The 25,030-nt window shown below is 34.4% G+C and overlaps 1 protein-coding gene across 6 annotated transcripts in view; it reads right to left on the bottom strand.

The window, feature by feature from the left end:
* The window catches only part of LOC150108232 (adhesion molecule nephrin-like), a 299,319-nt gene that overhangs the window by 14,227 nt on the left and 260,062 nt on the right, over positions 1 to 25,030 (bottom strand). For 3 of the 6 annotated variants that reach the window (XM_090415684.1, XM_090415682.1, XM_090415681.1), the window contains 4 exons: positions 23,746 to 23,868; positions 19,855 to 19,894; positions 13,282 to 13,397; positions 8,187 to 8,302 (listed from right to left, as the gene is read on the bottom strand). In XM_090415684.1, the coding sequence (XP_090271810.1) occupies positions 8,187 to 8,302; positions 13,282 to 13,397; positions 19,855 to 19,894; positions 23,746 to 23,868 (395 nt within the window). The remainder of the gene's footprint in view (positions 1 to 8,186; positions 8,303 to 13,281; positions 13,398 to 19,854; positions 19,895 to 23,745; positions 23,869 to 25,030) is intronic. The other 3 variants (XM_090415683.1, XM_090415686.1, XM_090415685.1) reach the window with 3 other exon arrangements.

Here is a 25,030-nt window from a genome sequence, read left to right on the forward strand (position 1 = left end):
GCTTTATCAGAAAGCTACCAGTATGTTCGAAAGAAAAACGTTTCTAGATGGCGTAGCGTGTTTATAGGCAAGCCATAATGTATTTTTAAGTTATGTTTCAAAGTGGTCTTACTTGGTTATTAACAATTAATATTTAAACGCCTCATATATGAAGTATTTAAGGTATTTTTCCATGAAATTTCTCCCTATTAATCTGAGATAATGTTATATCATCAGAGATTAACTAGTTCGTAGTATGGTAGATATTAACATCAGACAGCAAGAAACATTACAGACAATAAGCATTTAAAAGAAAATGTTGTTATAATCTCAGATTAGTTATGAACATTAAAATGTATAATAATAACAAGAGCAGATCAGCACAACACATAAAAGCAATTGAAACAAAAATGTTATTGGTGGGTGGGCAGTAGATGGTGTTTTGTGTAGATCGTGGATTGTACGAAGTGGAGTACCCTCCAACGATGAGGCCTTGGACTCCATATAGGCGCTATGTAATAATAATAATAATAATAATTGTAAAAAGGAATTTTTTTCAGAAGCTTGATAAATATGAGCAATTCATTGCACGTAATAATAAAATTGTGAAGAAAGTCTTAAAGAAGTTATGAGTATAGAAATCACATGAAAAAGTCATCGACAGTCCAAGATTATCTCACGACACAATTCGCTCCTGAAAACGATAGCTTAAAAATTTGGGTTACCTTGTTCTGTTTTCAGGAACCAATTTAGGACCTTAAATCAACAATTTGAACTACCATCCAATCACTGCACAATCAAGAAATGAAGATCGGTTGGATACCACAAGAAGAAACTAAACTCCAAGAGAAATAACTATGAACCTCTTACAAACTTCAAATATTAGAATTGTGCCAACAGATATAGAGCAAGAATTGAGAAGGAAAAAATAAAAACCATGAAATTAAAAATCGCCTGACATCGCTCATTAGAATGTCAGATTCACAAATCAGTAATCACACAAGCGAAATAGGAAGAAACATCACACATTTTTACTCCCTGTATCCTCGTCCGGAGAGTGGAATCTACCACAATATAAGAGTACGCGTAGCACAATGCATTAGCGTAGTGTGGTGGGATCTATAATTATGCAAACTAGAGTAATACAGTTTCGATCAAAGATAAAAGGTAACCAAAATGTGTTTTTCTGTAATGAATTAAGACTCATGTGGCCAGCGACATGAGTTTTAATTCATTATGGGTCATATGCACTCTGAACCTGTTCTGAGATGGAGAAAAAATCTTCAAGTATGACAGTGAGTACATTAACAGTTCAACAGTAAGTGTAAGGAATTGGTTCCAAGAATACACAGATATCAGGTTTTGAACGGCAACAGAATTCACTGGATTCGAATCCAAATGCGCATCTGAGGAACCTTCTGGAACATTCAACTACAAAAATGTCAATTTTCAGTATATCTTCAAACCTATATACAAGACCTTTGGTTTGCAAGGCAGTCTTTTGGTAAATTGTTTTGATCAATTGGATTCGATGAATAATTAAAAGAGAAGCTTGTTTGCTTAGTGGGATGAAATCGCCCAACTCACGTGCACTTGAAATATCTGTATAAAGGTTTTTCGCATGCCATACGGGATTTGAACCCAGATCACCAATTGAGTTATTGGGTCTCTGTACAGGCACCGGAATTTATAAAATATATCTTTTAAAAATTCAGCTAAATGATAAATGCAATTATTTTCATACTTTAATAATTATTATTATTGTTCTTGTTTAAACTAAACCATAATTTTTTAGATTGATGACCACATTTTTATGTTACCGAAAATTTCGTTATAGGAAATCTTAAAATTTTTGGATTTATTTTTTCATTGTGTTATTTATCAACGAAAAATGTTTCTTTCCAAAACTTACCTTCAGGGGATTTTCCAAAGAGAAGTTTTCAAGTCAAATCGTTAAAAAAAGCATATCACGTGGAAAAGTCGAATATCGAGGGTGTTCTGTACTAGTAACAAATGCCGTCACTGCACACTTCCGTTATTTCTTTTTCCCGCTTCGGGATTAGAGGGTGTTGTAAGTATGAAAAGTGCGTAGACACGATGCATGCTTAAATGCAAAAAGTGAGCTTGCCCTGGAAACTTCCGTATGACATATTCAACGGTGATATTATTTTCAATGATTTTACGGCTTTTTTTTATTATTAAAGAATGTAGCTAAAAGCCAGCACTTGAAAACATATGCTCAATTGTCAATTGACATTAAATGAGTCAATTGTCAATAAGTCAATTGTCAAATTAACATTAAATCGATGGTACATAATTTTGTATTTTGATCAAAGTGAGTTGTTTAGCTACCTTATTATTGAGATGGAAGAAAAAAAAAATTTTTAAATTTTTCCTGCCAAATTTTTTGTTGTATCTTTCAGCGTATTTAGTACATCCATCTATGAAGAAAATTTTTACATAAAAAACAATGTAGGAATAAAGCTAACCACCCGATCCTGGAATAGCGATTAGGAAATTGAAGGATGCGAAGGTTATGCGCATTCGTAAAGGCTATCACAACCTTACGAAGAAGCTACTCGAAGGAGGAGTAGATATGAACAGGAATTATATAAAATAAATTGATAAAATTGGTTTCAATAGAACAAAATGGGAGAGGAAAGATTAGCAAAACAAGTGTTCTTTGCCAGATGGGAAGAAAAAGACTCAGAGGAAGACCAAGATAAAGGTAGATTGATACAGAGTAAAAAGTGCCTTAGAAGAGAGTACTAAATTTTCATTTAGTACTATCGTATCCTGTATACATCCCTTGAGGGTGCATATCAAGAATTTGATGATGATAGAACAAATTTTATAAGCACCTGAAAGTCCAGTGAACCTATTATTTACAAACCCTACAGATATGAACTTACATTGCCCACATTGCAAAGTTACTCATGTAAAGTTTAAAAAAAAATGTATTTTTTAATGTTTTATTCTATTATTACATTAATATTGGTGACATGTAAAAACTCTCAACACATAATTTGCTTACTCTACACCACTGAACGATCCTAAAAATTGTCTTGATAACTGGGTGTACTAAATAAATAATAATAAAAAAAAGACTATAGAGGTTGATGGAAATAACAGAATGAGAACACTTTTGCTTTGTCTCATAAAAAAAAAATTAAGGTTTTATTTTTTTCCCACCACATAACATTTTGGGGGACTTAAGTTTTTACTTCTTTGCAAAATTTGAGGCAGTATCCTTCACAAAAAGCTACAATCCACGTGATTTGTATTAGCATAAGAAATGCATCATTTCTTATGTTAATAACTTTTGAATGGATAATATACAGTATATATATTACCCCATTATATATATAGAACCATCATCACTAGAACGAATGCAGATTTCGAAATTATATTCTACCAGCGGCGTACCACAACAACTATTTATCTTGGACTGCCATACAAGAATTATTTATTCCTCTAAGATCACGAAACGAAATTGTAATAATATGTCTCAGATGACTTCCAAACTTTAACGATGGTAGACGAGAACTATTACAATGGAATTGGTGAGCATTCTCTTAGTTATAGAATCACGTGCAATGACTTCGGTAGAATAGATTCTGCGGCATTAATAATGTTCTGGTGCACTTGGACAAACCAATTATTCTTCTATTGTGAGAGCAATAGGTGAACGTTATTGTTTTAAACAAAGTGTATACAAATATCGAAAACAATCAACGTATATGTAATAAGGATCTGATAGCTACGAGGAAAGGAGATTTATGGTCAATATTTGCAATAAGTAAACAGTGTTGGGGAATCACAAAATTTGGTGAATAATGCGAGAATGGACTTCATCTGGAAATCAATGAGCAACATTGTTATTAATGTACCTTCCGAGACGAGACATTCCTATTGCACCCTGATAAAGTTTTTGATCAGTGCACAATATTTTCAGGTCTGTTTTATTATACTACCCTCGTACGTCCAATTTAAGGGGTGGGATTCCGAAGGGACATAAGATAATTTCATTTGTAAATGAAACGTAAAACCTCATTTCCAAAAGAACGTTCGGCAATGTTGACCTTTTTTCCTCTTATCGGAAGCTTGAAATAGCTTGCAAGTATCGTGTTGGTCTCTACAGCAAGGTTCCTGAATCATCTAACCCTTCATCGACAGTACTTAAATGCTGTAGGCTTGAAAACTTACGAGGGGTGAAAGGATTCACAAAAGAAGGGTTAAACGCCCCAAAGCGTAACTTTTCGAGAAAAAGTTTTCGAGCCAAAGGCAAAAGATAAGAATGCAATCCATATACTTGAATTTGAGACTATCTTTAGAAGCTCCGAGGCCAAGGGCCTGTTAGGCCCTTGGCCTCGGGGTTTCGCTGCTTTGCTGCTCCTTGTGCCTTTCTCACCGTTTCTTCGAACACGTCGTATAACTGTTCAACCGATGTCTGCAAAGCAACTCAAAACATGGCCATCTGTGCGTTATAGTTTAATTGTGGAAACTTCGTTTGACGATTTCACGGAATAAAAATAATTTATCATATATATATATATATATATATATATATATATATATATATATATATATATATATATATATATATATATATATATGGTGATCCAAAAGTAACAGAAAAAGTAAAAATTCAATAATTCGAAAAGTATAGACAGTAGCACGAGGCGGTTTTCATAGAAATGCACAGAAAAACATGGAATTTTTTTAATAATGAAAAATTTTATTTGCCAGAATAGTTACATTTGTCACCGACAGGTGTCGCTATAGCGGTCCGGGAGCTGCTGCTTGTCGCTATTTAAACAGATCCGGAAATTGTGGAAACCCCTTTGCATCAGCCAAAGGTGACAGCGTGGTGCGGGTTCACTGCGTCGTTCATTATAAGGCCCTTTTTCTTTGAGGAAGTCCACAGCGGTACATTTCGAACTGTTTCTGTTACATGCGAGCGTTATGAGACATCATCATTCCCTCCTTGCAAGAGAGGCAAGCGCTCCATAGTGTAACATTCATGCAGGATGGAGCGCCTCCGCACATCACAGGTCCTGTCCAGCACCTGCTGCGATCGACATTTGGCGATGACCGTGTCCTCAGTCGCTTTTCCCGCACGAATGGCCACCAAGGTCTCCAGACCTTACACCTTGTGACTTTTGGTTATGGGGATACTTGAGGTCACAGGTGTACAAAAGAAGGGCGACGTCATTGGCCATGTTGAAAGAAGCTATTCGCCATCATGTGACAGAAATTACAGCTGAACCCCTCTTCGATGCTATGTCACATTGAACATTTGTAATCCTAGCTACGTTGCGAACTGTGCTGCGCCCATATACAAACTACTGACACAACTGAAGCTCCACCTGTCGGTGGCAAATGTAACTATTCTGACAATAGCATTTTTTTGTTATTAAAAAAATCCCATGTCTTTCTGTGCATTTCTGTGAAAACCGCATCGTGCTAATGTCTACACTTTTCGAATTATTGAATTTTTACTTTTTCTGTTACTTTTGGATCACCTGGTATATATAGGGGGCTCTCCAACCTGCCGCCTACGGCGCTCAAACCCCCCCCCCCGAGTTCCCGGCTGGTAAGCCGGAGACAAAAAAACGTGACATAAAAACCGTTTCAAATTTAACCGTATCTTTATATATATATATATTAATATTTTCGAGGAGTTTTCCTTTATGCAATAAATATTACAGACTAACCTTTTACATACTGTCGAAAATTGATCGAATGACTAGCATAATTAATCCAGTTGATTTATTATTATTATTTATTTATTTTTTGAAACGTGTTCCTACCCACGATAGGTTGCAAACCTATAATACGTGCTTACCATGGACGTCTACAGAATTCTATTTTATTATTATAATTTTGCTATCATAATTTTTTATTATTTTATTTACTTATTTTTAACATAGTCCGGAAACCCTACTCTAGAAACCAAACGTGGAATTTTTTCAAGTCACTTCAGGCCTCCACTAAGCGGCAAAGGTGGTCTAACACCGAGTAATGAAATTCATCTATCACCTGTAGAGAATCAAAAGCATCCAAGCCCGTGGAGGTATCCGAATGAGCATCCTATTAGTCGAAGAGCGAATGCATTAGCCAAGGCGAGAGTAGTGATCTTAAAGCAATGTTATTGTCATAAGAAATAAATCTTAAAATTTCGCCAGTCTTCAATGGAAAATAATAAAAGGAACAAGAAATTCGAAGGCATAAAAGAAGAAATAAACAAACAAAGATTAAAAAAAGATTATATGAAATACTTTTAACCCTAACGAAAGCTCCTGTTGTTGATTCAAACAGAAATCGCACAATCGACTTATTTCAATTTCTTCATTCAGGATATTGTATGCTATCCTACCAAGAATAGAATTCACATTGACTTTGAAGCAAGTCAGTGCCGTCCCTTTTGACGTATTGATTGCTTCAAAAATTTCTGAGCAGGCTCTTTGTGCAGCACTCCTTCTTTTACGCCTTAAAAAGATCGACTAACGAAGAGTACCATGTTGGCCATATTCTTAATTAACTTAAGTGCAGTGGCCACCGAAGAGCTCTGAGGTGGTCAATGCAATTTTTCGATGTTATTTACTTCACTCACAGAGTCATAAAGCAATGCTTGTAAACCTCGTGTTTATGATCGCTGTTTTGTGATACAGAACTCAAGTTAGCCGGTCCAATTCTGAGCTGGAAAGTTCAGCCGGTGGAAGAAGAACATACACGCATATAATTAAGAGACATAATAAATTGGCCTCACAATCATCATTTCATATGCTCATCCTCTCTAAAGAACACACAAATTGGATTGCTTGATGATCGAGTCTTCTTGAACAAACGGGGTCTTACAGCAAGTCGAAGTAACCATATTTTAGGCCAACCCGCCATATCTTGGATTCAGTATCATTTTTGGTCTTACATTTCTTCAGCGGTCGGTATATTACATAACCGCATTAATTTTCTTCAAAATGGAGCGGTATTCCCAATATTTTGATAGGATGGTGTTTCAATCATTGAGACTGTTCAAAATTAACTCTACGTATTTTCTGTTAAACCACTGTCTACGTTACTGGAAAAACTCTGACACTTCTTTGTGAGACGAGTAGCTGATTAATCGCTGAAAAGATCTTGTAAAACTCTTTGCATCCTAGGAGGGGATTCGAACCCACATTTTTTCTAACCAAAGGATCTTTCTTACGATTGTGGCTAAGCAAGTGATGTCCTAAGGACAACGGTGGAGTCAATGCTAAAACGACTGCAAGCGGTCAAAAGAGGCTCAATATGCTACGAGACAGTTTGTCCCACCATGGAAAGCGTCCTGAGGTATTCGGAGCTAATTACGCAGAATGACGTTCCGGAGGTCAGCAACCAAGCGAGGCACCGCGTCGACCGAATGGATGCTGCTTTCCAAATGACCATAACATTTTTCGATGCGACTCAAATGAAGAGACTTAGGCGGCTACGGGAGCACACGGAATGCTTGGACACGTCTTTACCATGCTTGCACAACGAGAGCCTTGTGACTTGGGGCGTTTTCTTGGTGGAAGAATCCAAATCCATCGGGCCACACAATCACCATGTAAAGAAAATAAATGACCTGAAACAATATCCCCAGATCAGAATTAGCAGCCAATGTCCATGGAAACAATCGCTCGCTATTACCCAGCCTGTCTATGGACAACCGTGAGTCTGGTTGTCCGGGAATAGGCTGGGTAGTCAATGCTTTGGCTCATGAGTGTATTTTATGCAAAGTACAGCATAAATCCTAATACGTTGAATCCTGGTGTGTTAGTATATTGATTAGCACTTGGAAGAAGGGGTATGTAAGGCATTTATTAGTTGGATAAAAAAGAGGTTAATTATGATCGTTAAATTCAACTAAAAACACAAACTGGTTATTGCAACTTCCAACGATACGATAGTCAGCTAATGGAATGAACAATGCATACCAGTGGGTTGAGATCGCTTTACAAAATAGACTATCGGAATGCTATGGTTGTGGTGCACACTTTGGTCATAAAATATCTAAACAGTCAATTTGCTTGTTTTCCCACCCTATTTGTGTCTTAAATTATTAGAAAAAGGGTAAGCAAGCGATTAGAGACTAGGCATTAGCATTGCACATGCATTTTTTTTTTAAAGGCAAGGAAAGTATTAAAATAAGAAGGAAATATTAGAATATTAGTATATCCCACCTCCTTTATTCTATAGGCGACTCTCGTAATTATATTTTCGTATGTATGATCACTGTTGTCACCAATATTTTCGTATATCCTCTCTGCAAGAGCATTCCGCGTGATGTTCGTATAACCTGCAATAAGAAAAGGAGGTTCATTGCTAAATCCTTCATTAAAAAAAAAAAAGCATAAATACAGAATACATATTAACAATCCGCTGGGGAACATCAAGGTATCTTTTAGACTTTGGTTTCATTTCTCAAGCGAATCCATTCATTTGATTTTTTTTAATGAGTATAAGACCGTCGGCAATGCAGGGTCGTCTTTTATCGAGTTAATTACACTTGTCACCCCCGTCATTACCGATGTGGCATCTTGTAAAAGACATGCAAAGAAAGGAAAGCAAGAGAATCGAGAAACATGCAGACAGCAAAACTGAAAACAAATGAATAACAGCCAGCATTAGAATTAAAATGTGTAATGATTTCCAAAATTAAAGGAACCAACCATCTTCTTTTTTTCCTCCTTTATCAAGTATGGATAAACAAGTTCTGTTATTTGAAACGCACAGATCTGGAAATTTTTTTTCTAAACGTCTGTCAACATAACCCTAGCAGGTTAACTTTTCTACGTCCACCAGCGTTTATGTAATTGTTAGTACTGTTCTGGTTGAGTGGATTTTGATAACAAAGTCAGTTCAAAGTCGATTTTGATCCAAACATTTTTTATCCAAAATAATTAACATAATTAAATACCATAATTAAAAGCTTGTAATGATTCATTATGGGATTTTCGAAAGAGAGAGTGTGTGTGTGTGTCCACAACTATCGTTACGATATTAAGCCAGCCTTTGACCGGCTAGCTAACGTACCTGTTCTCCAACCAACACGCGGGTTCGATCCCGCTGTGATCATGGATGTGTGTGACTGTCTTTAGGTGGGAGGTGAGTTTCATCATTCAATGTGAGACCACTGCCCGACTTACTGGAGATCTGAAATGGCTTGCAAAAAGTTCCATGTTTGTAGAGCAGGGTTTCTGGACTACGTAAAAATGAATCAAAATAGAAAAAAAAATTGTAAAATTAACGAGAAATAGATAGAAATGGCCTATTCGTGGTATTAGTGATACACTTACAACCATATGTGCGTGTAAATCACGCCAAAAAATTGAATCTGTTCAGTTGGCGAGAAAAAAATCCTCGGGATTTTTTTAATATATTATGGTGTGTTTTAGTTAGCACATCGCGAGAAATACAGTGAAGGGATTGAATAGGGATAAATATAATTTCAAAAAAAAAAGGCTTAGATGAATCGGTAACTTGTTAGCGCATGCACAGTTAAGCAGATAAGCAAATATAAATATGTATTTTTTTCTACTCAAGCAAAAGACAAAAAAAAGATTATGTTATTTAATATGTTCAATTGAGTACGGTATTCTGTGACTGCATAGTAGAGGGTGGTGATCGATTCACATAGAATACGAAGGAAAAGAAATGATTGAACACATCACTGCTTCAAAATATTGTATCGATTACGGTAACATTGCGAATTATATATCGAGAGACAGAAGTAGACTTTTGTCTTTGCGGTGCTGCCACAAAAACGAGAAGTATACATCTGACGTAAGAGGGCACTGTGGTCAAGTTTGAAAGAATCTCTCTTCAGTATGAAGATCGGAATTATTTCTTAGGAAATACTAAGGGAAGCAATATCACGGTTTCAGAATTACTACATCGATAGACAGAATTATGAACCAGATAACCAGTTTTAGAATTACACTTTCCTGCTCCCCCCCCCCCCCCCCCAAGCGATTCACGGAGGGAACTCCTAAATTATTATGCTACCGGAGAGAAATTTTTCAACCCCAAAGCAATTCAAAATCCCGAATCATAACGAAATTATAATTCTAAATTCATTCAAAAGTGAAGTGCTAAGAAAGACGAGATATTTGCTCATTTTAATCTGTATTTTTCCAAGTGTTTTTGGCTTTTCTGGTTTACCTAAGCCAGAAAGCCTACAATCCTACTCCATGAACTAAACCTGGTCATTTTATGCTACTTCACGCCTCCTGTGGACAGCGTGGTAGCGACATGATTTTCTCACACAGATCGATGGCAATTATCTCGCTTGATATATCATCGTGTGAAGCCCGTTATTTTATTTTAATTTATTATTATTTTTTTTTTTACAGAGAATCACACTTATTTGTTTGTAGTGCAATTTCATTACGAACCAAAATTGACTCGAATGTTGCATGTTAACCAAGAATGTTCAAATTTTCAAAAGGAAGAATAAAACTCACTCACAACGTATGCGATATATTTGTTTGCTAGGTAAGTTATCGAAAACGTGTTTAGTAACTTATAAGAATTTATAGCAAAATCATATAAATTAAATATTCAGAGAGAATCTCAATGCTAAAATAGACTTTCATATGAAGAAGAAAAAAAAACTATCTTAACTTCAAAAAGAATTTCCAGCCAATTTATTCCCCTCTCATGTTGATGAAGAAATATCCACATAAAGTCTGCGGCTACATTTTTACTTTATATTTACTTGGTTCACTTGCATTAGCACGAATGCGACTATTCTCTCGGCGATAATAAAACCTTGGTTGGGGAAGGGGGGAGGGAGGGAATCAGAAAACTTATCTGGAACAGTAGTTAAGCATAAATCCTTGAATAAAATATGGTACTGGTGAGAGAGCCGTAGTTTCCAACTTCAGGTCATAACCCAAATTAGAACCGTCCTACTAAGGCAGATTGGATCTTTCCATAACGTGTCGATGATTACGAATAAAGCAAATGATGTCAACCGATCAAGTTTATTTTTTATAACAAATAATAATCAACTACGCCAACGCCTTTTCATTCTCCAAAGAGAGCGGACGACATTCTTTTAGCTGGAACTTTTGGAAATTGATAAGCAGCTGGTGTCCATCTCTCTCACCATCGTCCAAACTGAAAGCTTCTGTTTTGTCAGGTGTGCTGCCACTTTTGTTGTTAAATAAATTACAGTATAGTGGTCGTTTTCTAAATTTATGTTAATATTCTTTAGATTGCATATTTTTCTCTTTTAACAACTTGGGTTCGTTTTCTTGACTGATTCCTCGGTGATTCATCTGTTTTATTCAACCATCCGATGGATCATTGAAAATGCAGTGATAATATGCTAACTTTTTTTTTGTTATTTTTTGTTTTATGGCTTTTTGTGTTTCCGTGCATTTTTGAATTAAACTGTCCTCGGCTCTTTAACTCTGATGAATTTAAAAAAAAAATGCGACTTATGTTTCCTGCATGGTATTAACATCAACAGAACCAAAAATCACTCATTTTTTTCTACTATAGTTTTTTTTTTTTTTCATCTCTATGAATCAGTCATTTATGTATTCCGAAGTACTTCGAGTATATTTTTTTATTTAAAATAAGAGTCGTGAAATGGAAGAACTCGCAGCTGTAAACATATTCCGAAGAGAACAATTGATTTTCCAAAATTAGCAGAATATTGGCATTAATTAAGTTATTAATTAATGCCAATTAATTTAAGTTATTTTGTCTATTAAGTCGCTTTTTCGTGTTTTTTTTTAGCGAAGTGGAGATAAACGAAGAGCTGTACTGTAGCTGCGATTAAGGAAAATATTAAAATATTACACAGTTTAATTTTAACCAACCGTTGAAAAAAAAAAGAGTTTAAAAAATTAACTTGTTCATTTAAAAGTTCTCCCATAAACGCAAGATTTTTAAATATTTGTTTAAAAGTCCCTTTTAATGTGTTATTAAATCGCAGCTGTAGCATAGCTCCTTATCAATCACCGATTTGCTAAAACATGAAAGAACAACGAAACAAACAAAATAACCTACCAATTAATCTTCTAATTCTACAAAATCATTTTGGAAAGTTGTCCATTCGAAAGATGTTTACAGCTGAAAGTTCTCAAGCAGATCTTAATACGTATTTTAGAAGAAGAAATTCTTTCACAGTGAATGACTTTTTTGTCTGTTTGATATAATAAGCCCGAAGCAACTAATTCCATGAGACCAGGATATCTGTTAATTGCGTGTGTTCTTAAGGTCAGTTGGCCTGTTTTTTTTTTTTTGGGGGGGGGGGGGAAACCACCTCAGTATGAGACCGCTAACTCACTTTCAGTTGAAAGTAAATTAGCGGTTAGTACGGACGAGATTTGAATTAAAGTCTTTCCAACCAAATGACACTGTCGTTACTAACCATGCTAAGCAGGCTCTGTGGTGAATGCAAAGTTAAATATTAATGACCTCATGGCTAAGTCATATTCTCATTTTGTGGTGATGAACTTTAGAAAGACTCAGTCCGGTTTCGACGAAGCTCTTTTTTTTTGGGAAACACCCCGTCTAGGATGCGAAGATTATTTATGAGGCCTTGTACGGAGGTCAAGGGGCTTTTCCTCTTGTAAACTAGGGTTATTCACTCCACAACCAGGCAAACTGCCAATATAACAAAATCTACACACAATAATCCATAAAGTGGTTAGTCACCCCTTAATGTGGTTAGTCACCGTGGGCCTGTAAGTACAGCGGGTTGTATTTTGTTGAACTTTAGAAATCTAACAGTTAGCAGCTGTATAATGTGTCTAATTGTACCAAGGATTTTTAAAGATATTTATTGTGAACTGTATAATACTATGGTACTCAAATACGTATAAAGGTCTTCCTTTTTGGAACAAAAATAAGCAAAACAAAAATCAGAACATCAAAGTACTAGAAATTTCACAGAATTAAAGAACCGATTGGCTCATGCAGCACTGATTTAATAATTGTTATGGCTGCGTATATGTGCAATACACTGGACAATACTATAAATCAATAACAAGAAGGCCATGTATACCAGGTACTGAAAAATACGAAATATTATTGTAAGCAATCAGCATGTGCTGTACTGACTGTTTTTGAATCTTCAAACGTTTTTGCAGATTTCATACTGAATAAAATCTAAAAGCAATGTGTAATCATTACAACAAGAAATAGTCTCGTAAAATTTAAAATAACCATAAATGAGTAAAGAATTATTGTTATTCACAAATCAATTAGCATGCTGTGATTAACAAAGAATGAAATTTAATTAATGTAAAGCAAAATCACCGGAGACTGGAGATTCTGTTGAGTACTGAGTTGCACACTGACCTGCTGGAAAATTCGTTGAGGTGAAGACATCTGGATGTTTGTCGTCGTATACTTTGCTAAGTGGGTTGGAGAATCTGAAAATAAAAAAACATTTTTAAATCCATCGAGGAGCAATTTTATTGAACAATTTTAATATTAAAATATATTCGTAAATAAAAACTGTAACGAATAAATACAAATGGGAAGACTTTGGTAAGAATACAGAAGATAAATATAACAAAGATGGTAAGATCTTCTGTAAACTACAGAAACAAGCTTAGAAATGGAGAGAAGAGTTCTCTAAAAAGTAATCAGAGATGATAAAGATGGCATTGAATGTGAAGATAACCTGGATGGATACAGTATTACTTTCAAATATCATTCATTAAATAAAATATGCAGTAGAGAACAATTGTAGAAAAGAGTCAAGAGGAACATAGTCGTCAGAACATTATAGTACTAGAGCAGTGTTTCTCAAACTTCAGATATCCGCATACCCCTTCTTAAAGTTTCATTATTACCAAGTACCCCCTTATCAAAATAATAAATAAATAAAGTATATTTCATTGTAAATGTCTATTTTATTTGAATTTATATGTTCATGTAAAAAAATAGCATTTATTTTTAATAGAACAAAATTTGGAATAGGGTCCTCTTCATTTCCTCTCGATGAAAATCCACATTTCAAGTAATTCATATCATACTTAAGATTTTTCATCTTCTTCTTCTTAGTTGATTATGTAGAGATGTCAGACGACACACCCTTATCAATTTCATTTGATCCAGATGCAATATCAGCGTTTTCTTGTTGCTTACTACTTGTATTTTCTATATTGCTCTCTTTTGTGAGTTTTATAAATCCAATCTTTAACCAATGATCCACACGTAAGAATTTGAAAGCTAAAAAAATTAACGTAATTTACTTGAATATAACTCGCATTTTTCCCCCAAAATTAAAGCTAAAATATCGTGGTGCGAGATATATGCGGGATTTTCGGGAACTAAAGTTTTCAAAGAAGAACTGAAAATGGTGCGACTTACCAAGAAGCTCCTACTCGCTATCACTACTTTTGGCATCGAGAACAGTTTCTTTGTGTGCATCGTCAAAGTCATCTACCCAAATAGCGTCATCTTCTTTCCCATTATTTCAAGCAAAAATTACCAGTCATTTACAAGACTGGAGATATGTAATGAACAATCCTTCTCGAATGACTAATAAGAAGGAAGAGCACGAAACAGACAGCAATGGTAGGCCAGTAGAGATAGAGCAGTTATGAAGAAGTGCATATGATTGGTGCGGTATTAACAAACGATCACGCCAAATAAAGACAAAGGCAAGCCAACAGTTGAGTTGAAATGCTAATTCTCTTCAACCGAATTCCATAATATCTGAAACACATTCACTATATACTTCTTAGTTTTAACACGTTCACGACGGAGTGGTGCCAAGCAAAACCATACGTTGCACCGGCAAACATATGGTTTTGCTTCAGTCTATACAGCAGTTTCTGTTGGAGAGGGAATGTGATTCATTAGTTAGTTCCGTTTTATCCTGGTTGTCTCTAATTGCACTATTTGTTGAGAAATATAGCTTATACAGCGTTTGGAGGTGTAAAGGTTTTACAGTGGCTGCCATTGCATAATTTGGATGTCCTGCTCAGAAAGTCGAATTTCAGATGATCGAGTAGCTCTCATAGTCCCTATTTATATAAAAAAAAGGGAATAAAGCTAAATGTGAGGATTACAGAAGAATGTTTCTTGTTGAACGTTCCTGATAAGATTTATGCAAGCATGCTTGAGAAGAGGCTAAGAAAAAAATGTTCAAGGGAAACGTGAATAAGAATAGATCAGATCAGGATCAGGTGTTTATATTATACTGTCGAAAATCATGGAAATATAACTGGGAAATGTATTCAAGTTTTTAGATCTGCAAAGATATAATAATGTGCCAAGAGAAAAGCTAACAAAACAGTACAATTATTAGGTGTAAATGGGACATTATAAAGAGCAATATATAACTTATAATTCATTTGCAAACAGAAGTTAGAATTGAAGGGAATACAGGAAGATGGTCTGATGTGAAAGCAGGTGGGTGTAAGACAAGCATGCACACTATCTCTACTCTTCAATCATATAAATAATAGTATGTAGGAAAGTGGCATCAAAGCTGGTGTTAAAATTGAAAAAGTGTATACTTTATGCGCTTAAAAAATCCAGCACAAGTCTGCAGGATATCTTTCTGAAATGTTAATTTCATTTCCAATGGAGAACTTATAGAAAAAATAATTTATTTCAATTATTTATCCCCAATTTTAATTAACGATTGCATATTTAATAGGGAAATAGATAACATAATAAGGAAAGCTGGTGTGGTAAGTGGTCAAATGAATAAATTTATATGAATTTTTTTATATTGGATTTGATCCAAGAAGATCTGCAATATTAGTTTAGTCATCGAAGGTGGAAGAATTTGATGGAATTCGAAGATTTTGTGCAGCATTTTAAGAAAATATCAATCAACAGTCTCTTCTGAAGAACACCCGGATCTTAGAAACTCAAATTCAAAGACATTCTATAGGGTAAATTGTTATATCTCGCCAGGGATATCTGCCAATCACACGGATAAAGCAAATAAATACTATTCTGTTATTCGAGAGCACTTATTTGTGTAAATAAACTGAGTTTTCTTCAATAGTTTTATAAAGAATAAAAAAAAATACTTTTAAAAATGTTGCAACTTTGTTTATCTACAAACAACAAACTAACCATGCATGATGCATCCTCAAATTTCTCATTAAAAAAAAAACTAAGGAGTATCATTTCTCCAGAGAGGTTTTCTTTTTCTTATTTCCATTTTACTTAAAGTGCAAGTAAACTTAAAATCGAATTATTACTTATTTTTGTAATAGATATATTCTACTCTATTTATCTAAATGTAAATTGTAATTTCATTTTTTAACAAACAAAAGGAAATATTTTACTTTTAAGGTAATGAATGTTGTTAGAAAAATACGTTCTATTCCTCTGTAAATCTATCGTAATAAAAAATAGTAATAAAGAAAATTAAAATTAAAAATTGAAGCAATGTTCTGAACAGTGGCTATGAATTAAGAATAACAAAAATGAATCTCCGAAACATGAATCAACAATTTAGTTCCCTTATGTGCTTCTTAAAATATCAAACAATACTGTGTTTTTAAACCGAATTATCTCTTTATTAACTAATTTTATTTAAGATTTATATTATAATTAAAAGTTTAGCAGAAGATAAAGAGATCATATCTTTAATTAATAAACTGACTAAATAAATTGAATTATTTATTCAATTTAAATAATATCTTTCTTTGCCCAAAGAGGGCGCGATCTCTCATATATCCCAGAATTAACGGAAATAATTATTACATTAAAGAATGAAATAAACATTTTTATGCAAGACTGAAGTAAAATGCATGCTGTAAGAAAGAAAATAATAATAATGTCACTAATCAAAAGTCTTTGTAGAAATGCATTTTAAATGGAAAGTTTGATATTATAGATGAAAGATATTTCACACGCACCCATTTATAAATGGAAGGGATGTGTTTTAATTATTAATTGATTACTTAAGCGTAGTGAAGATCATGTGGATAACTGAACGTTACGTTTAATCGCTTCAAGTTGTGTACTTTCATCGGTACCTTGTACGTCCATTTTAGTGATGAGTCTGCGCAGATATTAATTCGCGAAATTTCCTTGACTTCGAATTATTTAGCGGTAATTTGCACTTTTAATAATAGAAAAATCTAAGAACTCTCTCCAAGCCTAGAAAGGTTTATTTCCAATAAAAGCATGACAGTGAAGAACGTTCAAGTTTATTCCTGCGGTGAACACGAAAAATTCGTTAGCCGAGTGTGTTTACCTTGTCAAGATATCTAATTTGGTTTATTAAGCAGCTGAGGGCAAACAAAGTTCTCCTTCATTTGAAGCACTCGAAATCTGACACAGCAAACTACGCATGACTGCAATTCTCAAGGGAAGAATTTCTACACCACCGGTTCCGTGGTTTTGAATTTCCTTTTGAATAGAAGTTTCCTTCTTCCTTCCATCATTCATTCCATCGAAGAGCTCATCACCAGTGGTATTCCAATGACAGTAAATCACCGTGGCTTTCAAGAAAAACGAAAGAAAAAATCGTAATTAAACTCTTTCTAGTATCCTTAATTTCAATTTTGAAGAATATTCCTTTAACTTCCTTCGCATTTTATTGGGACAGTAAAGAATTAGTTGAATTTATGAACCGTGGTATAATATACACTAAACTTTCTGTATAGTACGTTGGTTAAACCTACGTGGCAACTAAAGCCATGAAATGAATGTTTTTTTGAGTTAAATATTTTTTCCTGCAGTCCAACGTGTTTTTATGCAACATGCTACTACCGCTGTATGAAAATATCCGATCTTCATTTGAAAATCCCTTACTATTCTTCTCATCCTGGATCAGATTCTAACCTAGGTGTTTTCAGTCAAAGACCATTTCCAATGTACTCCGGAGGAATCCCATCGGAGAATGATCATAATACCTTGTTCTTTCAAGGTCTGACCTTGAAAGGACAGACGACTCGACTCTAATAGTAACACAATCATAGACAAAAACATAAGGCAAAATAATAGATCAACGTATTGACTTAGGGGAGGGAGATGATAAAGGTTATTTTCATCTCGGCCTGAATAAAATCCCCAAACACTTCTCGTCTACTTGAGTAAAGTCATGCTATTGCAGTACTGACAGTTGATAAAAAAAAATAAATAAAATCATCTTATCCTGCACAATTTCCTTTATTAATAGCAAACTGAATTCACTGAGATCCAGTAGAACGCATTTAAGATTTGAAGACGGCCTCATATCGGAATAGATGTGGAGATGAGTGAGTGCAAGTATCGTGTTTAGTTTGTTCAAGTATCCATAAAATCGTTTGTGAAGTTTATAACGAAATAAAGATCTCGATCGTGTTCAACAGTTTTACCCGTGACAAAAGCATTTTTACAGATGAAATGACAAGCCTGGAATACGATCTTACACTCGGGAGCACTTCCATCATATGTGTTGCCAGCTGTGACAGTTAGGACAATTTTTCTCCAACAGACAAATAAGAATGCCGAACAAATGCTAAATAATAAGAGCAAAAATCGTATGGAACATTTCGTCTAAACTGGATTGGTATATTGAGGATATTTTAAGCAAAGAAGATTTAAGTTACAATTTTGGTTAATGCTATTATGACAACGCGATTAAGGCTAATGCTTAGACTACTTTTCCTTTGTGTTTTTTTTTTTAAGCCAGTTTGTCTATTTTGGAGAGACAGAGAGAGAACTTTTGGAAGCGAAAGTTTCCAATCTCATTCGATGGCACAACTCGGTTGCGGTTCAACAAAAAATTGCAACCCATTCCTTTCATCTTTGAGGGGGGGGGGGTTTAAATCCAGATCTGCCCAAACAACTACATATCAGAATAAACTGGGTTTATTCTACTCGAGTTTCGATGTGGATTTTTAACAAATCGAAACAGTCGGAAATGGCATTTTAATATCCTTCTTTTACTAGTTAGGACAAATGTTGAACAAGGGTTCAGATAGTTTACCTGGGTAGAAAAATTACTGCCGAAAAAATCATTCATGTACTATTCCAATCGTTAATGAAACAGCAACGTTAGATAGAATGCCCACTCATCAAAATCTGCTGAAGAGAGAAAGACCATGGCTTTTAATGAAAAAAAAAGATTAATATGGGCTTCTTCTTTATGCCTACCGTTGACTATTTACAATGTTCGTTTCTTTCCACAATGAGCTTCTTTAGTACACAAAGTGTCGACGTTACCTTTTTGGTTGAAGAAACCCGAATTCAATTTACGTCTAGGACGTGAAGAGCCCTTATAACAGCCTCTCAGCTGAAGGTGAGTAATCCAGCCTCGTATGGAGGTGTACTTCCATCCTAAAAGTTGGCTTTTTCCATCCAGCAAAACAGACAAACAGATCAGAAGAATACACGCAATAACTGACCTAACACACTGAACCCACAGTCTTAGTTGCTTCGACCTATAATTCTAAATAATAACAATAATTCTTTCCACAAAATAAATGAAAGTATGTCTTCTTTTTAACACAGGACTCAGTGTTTGGCATGAAACACGCAACATATCCGAATCCCATCGTATCCTAGTGGAATAAACAAAAACAACGCACGGCAAGCGATTATGAGTTCAACTCGATCGCGCTATAACGAAAACAGTAGCAAGTTAAGAAGCATCATTTATTTTTAACCATCTGTGAATGATATGTTAAATTGTTATTTCAATTCAATTTAAATTTTAATTTAAAATTTTTCGATTTTAAATTTAAATCTTCAAATTTAAATTTAAATTTAATATTAAAAATTTAAATTTTTAAATCTTTAAAAGAGTAAAGAAGGTGAATAATATTGAAACAAGAGTCCATTATTCAGAAAATGATAACACTGATGTTTATGGGCAAACCGCCAAGGCTCCTTAGATCAGCATAGAGAAGGACGTCAACTTACTTTTCTTCGTGTTCTTCTTCCTCTTCTTTATTCTGGACTTCTGAAAGAATGAAAAAAGAATTTTAAGACAAACTAAATTAAAAAAAAAAAAGAAATCTAACAATTAGCGTTGCGATGGAGAGAGAGAGATAGATTTGAATGCAGTATTCTGTAGAATATTCTTGGAGCACGTTAAGCACATTCAAAACCACAAATTTGTATGCATTTGACACGAACAATTGAGTTCCATGTCTTCCTTGGTATTATCATGTTAATTACTGCGTCGCTTTTTCATCCACTAATCCTAAACAAGTATTTGATGGTCTTTTAATCATTGCCAATTTTTACTCCTAGTAAAGTCACATCAACGTTTTATTTTAATCATCACGAAGTTTCTTTTTTGATCGGTTAAAATTTACAATTCTTAAATTAGTTGCACAGAAGGACACCGAGTGTAAGTTTCTCTTTGAGCAGATAGAAGTGTTGCGTGTTTATTTACTTACAACAGAATGAAATCTTTTACCACACAAGTACATTTTTTCGTCTTTTGTATGAATACAAAGAATAAACCATTCAAATTCTATATACATCGTTTCATCCATAAAATCTCCCTATTTTCATCTCCTTATAGGATAGATAAAAACATATAGATTGCTGTTTATCTAACAGAAAAATTTGAAAACAAATAAAATCAGTAGTGATTCACACATAATGTTTACATTTGCTTGAAGGAAATCTTAAATACGGAAACCAGAGTTCTTCGCTTGGTGCAATACAGCAATGTCACATAAGGACTTTTGTTGTTGGTTTTTCTTTCAAACAAGCTAAAGGACTCAAATTAGGGAGGCGGGGGGAGGGGACGTGTCCTACGTGTCCTATGAATCCCGAATCCAAGGTCTATCGCTTTACAATTGAAAGTCCAATTCCTTTATTATTCAAATCGGTCATTAGCTCTATGTATCTGCTATACTTGACATACGCTTTTTAATTATATTGATTTTAGACAAAATTATGTTCGAAATATACACCAAAAATAGTTATATAGCAGGCATAATCGTACAAGAATAGTTTTGCAAAATACACTTTTTATTGCCTACAATTAACACTTGTTATGATTGTATACATTCATATACACATTTCTAAGTTATAAATTGTGTACTAAATGGAACGAAGATCTCAGTTACGGAATTAACTAATTGCCTACTCGAGGATTTTTGCTCGCAGGCTGATACGCTTTTAGCGAAGACCGAAATAGTTATCGTTAGCAGTAAAGCTCTCGTTATAACAAATGAGTATCCGATTTTCGTCAGGAACAAATCAGGAAATTCTGAAATAAACAGCTAAATACTGTTTTAACATTTTTTTAAAATTAAAAACCGTGTTAAAACAGGATTTAGATATTAAAAAGGAAAAAGAAAATAAAACTGCTCAGTTTAATCAAGAAAAGCACAGATTACGGCCTTTACCCGAGACATCTAATAGAACACATGTGGAACACTTCGAATAACAGAAAATCCAAGTAATCTTGAGATCGATGCCGAAGAAATTCATATTCTTAAACATGAATTCAAGCGATGCTTTTCAAAATGTCGTCAAATATAATTTCGGATGTGGATTATAGATTGTATTTACACTTCATTTTACCTGGTAAGGTTTCTGGTACTTGGTTCGTACTGTTCGTGTTGGGTCTGGAAAATATCGCTCACTGCGGCGTTATGAATTTAAATCGATGGAAGAATAGCGGGGCGATTTATGCTGGTCCGGTTAGCGTTCTATTTTCTAGACACACAATAACCCACATAAAACGAAGCATTACCGCATAACTCCTGATAGAAAGAGGGTCCCTGAAGTACAGTGGATGCTTAAAAGCAACTTGGCTAAACCTATTTACTATTGCTTAGCATTGACAAAAGAACAGAAATATTGTTTGCCATGGTCGCTATCGCTACGATTTTGGTTTGATACATAAACATAGACTCTAAGGGATATCTCCGAGTTGTTTGGGTAACCTCTAAAATTTCATGGCGTAGAAATTTAAAGATATGCAAATAACTATTTAAAATGCAGTCAAATATAGTACAATGTAGTACAATGAAGCATTCTTCAAAGTTGAACAGATTCGAATTATGGCCGAAGCAGTTAGGTCTTTCGAAATAATTAGGTATTATCAACACCTAAGAAGCTATGAAGGCTCCTTCTTCAGGACTAACTTTATTATATTGTTTATCTCTCTCACACACACACACACACAACAGAGAGAGCGGCATGTAAGTAGATAAGAGTGCCTGTGTATAGTCCTATGGAAATTGTGTTGGATTCCCTACTGCTAGACTACCAAATGAAACAGAATTCTAAGTTCGATTCCAGTTGCCGACTAGAGGAACATTTTCTGTTTGTTTTTTTCAGCGGTTCCGGAGTTAGTCTGTTTAGTTCAGGTAAGTAAGATTTTTATTCCAGAAACTCAGAATTTAAATTTTATAACTTAAGAAAACTGTAAAACTCGCGCTATAATATATATGTTGTTAAAGATCTGTATCCTACCCAGGACGGTTATGAAAATCACTGTTAGGTGCTGTCAGTGACGGTTAAGAGTGGCGATTAGCTGTCTATCAATCGTCAAAAAGTTAGAGTTAAATGGCCTCGTTTACTCCTTTTTTGGGAAATAAAAAAGTTTTATTAGAATATTTTAAAGCAGATATAACCACCGTAACATTAAGCAACATTTATGGAAGCAATTACATCACAAAACACCATTTGCTTCGCGATTTGCACATATTTTTGAAGGCAGTTTATGGGAAATCGGTCTTGGATGGGGATAAAATATAACGAGTTCCATTATATCACACATGCATTTTTTTACTAGGAAAGATATTCCATTGAAATTATTAACGTTTATTATTCAGCATCAAATTTTAACAAAAAATAAATAAATAAGATAAAATCCACTAGCTTCTTTTATTCTTTTACTTCGAATGAATCAAGACGAAAGAGAGTACAGTAAAGCAATGCATGCCATCTCGTGATTCTAAATCCTAAACGTATATATGATGTTTGGAATAATGCGAGTTCTATAGAGAATGTTTTGAGTTGTGCAGTTCTCTCTCTCTCTCTCTCTCTCTCTCCCTTGAAAAGCCTTGATTCATTGATAATTTTTAGCTCACTATCAGTAGAGACTTGAAGGATGGAAACCGGCTACTTCTCTATCTTCACAGAATTTTTTTTTTTTTAAACTTCATTTGTGATTATTTTATTGGGAAGAGTATTTTGGAATCTGCATAACTCTGTTTTGGATAAGCTAAAATATTATTGCGATATAAAAATTACTACCGAAATTTCAGAGAAAAACATCAAGAAAAAGGTAAGATAAAACGAAATCATGCAGCAACTTTTTAACAGTTGCTGCACGTAATATCCTGTTGAATGTATGTAGCTAATACATGCTACTGGTACCGAGACTGCATACGAGAGAGAGAGAGAGATGATAATTGAATCATGAGCTTTTCTTACTATCATTCAACCTCTTATCTAATTCCCTTTCTTGAATAATGCACCAACGGTTCGATGTGTGGCTCATTACTAAGTCATGCGATTTTCGTTTTTAAGAGGGAATACAGGGAGATAAATGGTTGAAGATACGGTACTGGCGTGGAGAGAAGAAAAATAGATGTATTTTGCCCCATCCTTACTGTGCTATGTCTTTAAATATTTAAATTATTTTAAATCTTTCTTTCTCTCTCTCCTCAAAGTAAAAGAATCTTTCATCTTTTTTTAATAATCAGCTATATGGATTAAATCACTAACTAGATTTTGGCGTCATATAGAATCAATTATAAACATAGAAGCGCCACCTGGAGACTAAATTGTACACTATTTTTTTTTTCTTCTTTACAATCGCTCCATTTTCATCCTTACCTTTATTCTTTTCCTCTCTCGTTTTCATGACGAAGATGATCACAATAGCGAGTAATACAAGAACACCAACAATCCCCATGAGAACAGCAAGAACAGCGCTAATGGCAACGGGTTGGATATCATCTGCAACCAACAAACAAACGAAAATGAAATAAATTTGTATTATTAATACACAAAATCAAAATGAAAATCTTACACTTGTGTTGTACCTCATTAGATAGAAAGAAAAACAAAACTTTCAAAAAATTTATTATGGTAATAATTTCCGATTTTAATCTTCTCAGATTTGATTTGCCAAATTTTGTTGCGTCTCGTCTCGATCTTATTTCCAGAATATTTATGTTCATTTTTTGAAAGTCACTTAACAAGAATCCGTACAAAGAAAATAATCTTAAAACAGAATTTTCGATTTTTCAGAAAATATAGAAAACACTGCCGTCCATCGTTCGCATCTTGTTGTGTTTGTTCTTTTAATTAAAACAGAGACGTTTGTAGTTTAAATTTAATTAATACTATAAGAGTGATATCTGACACACACACAGAGAGAGAGAGAGAGATGGTAACATTTGTGGTAGCACAATACTAGTCTGTTATAGCTTAGATTCTACCTTTTTTTTTATCAGTCAGTTCCCAAGTTAGTTGATCTCTGGCACAGGCAAGGAGGCGACGTTTCTCACAGAAACTCGGGGCTTTAATTCTGCAGCATCTCAGAAAAATCAAGTAGTACCATTTCAGACAACAATAAAAGTACTAGAGTTTACAATTAAGGGATAGTGGTAGTTTTCTATCGTACGTTCTCTTCGATGCCTTCAAAATATCAGGTAGCCGTGTGCTCGGCTACTGATGACGGTAAGGGTAGAAACTAGCTGCCCACTGATTTCCAAAACTTAGAGCTAAAAGCCTTCGTCTGCTCTCTTTGGGAAATAAAAAGATATTAAACGATTTATTTGGTTTATTTATAATTATATCTCAAAAATAACTAAAATTTTTCAGATATTACGCTTCGATTCTTTGGATTATTTCGATAAAACGATGTTTTGTATTATATGGAAAAAATCTCCATAAAAGTACCAAAAGAAGGTGAAATTCAAGGCCGGTTTTAGGAATAAGCGAAACAAGCTACAGCTTAGAATACATTAGGGCCTCCTCCTCCTCCTCAGTATTCAGTACTAGTTAAAGGCATAGTTTTAATTATTGAAACCAGAGATTTTATCAGATAATGTAGAACTTCCTTTAATCGTGATTTAATTCGTTCATATTTTACCTGAAAAAGCTAAAAATAAAT

This window comes from Typopeltis vanoorti, chromosome 3 (assembly GCF_054136105.1).
Source record: "Typopeltis vanoorti isolate ZY-2024b chromosome 3, IOZ_Tvanoo_1.0, whole genome shotgun sequence".
Lineage (NCBI taxonomy): Eukaryota > Metazoa > Arthropoda > Arachnida > Uropygi > Thelyphonidae > Typopeltis > Typopeltis vanoorti.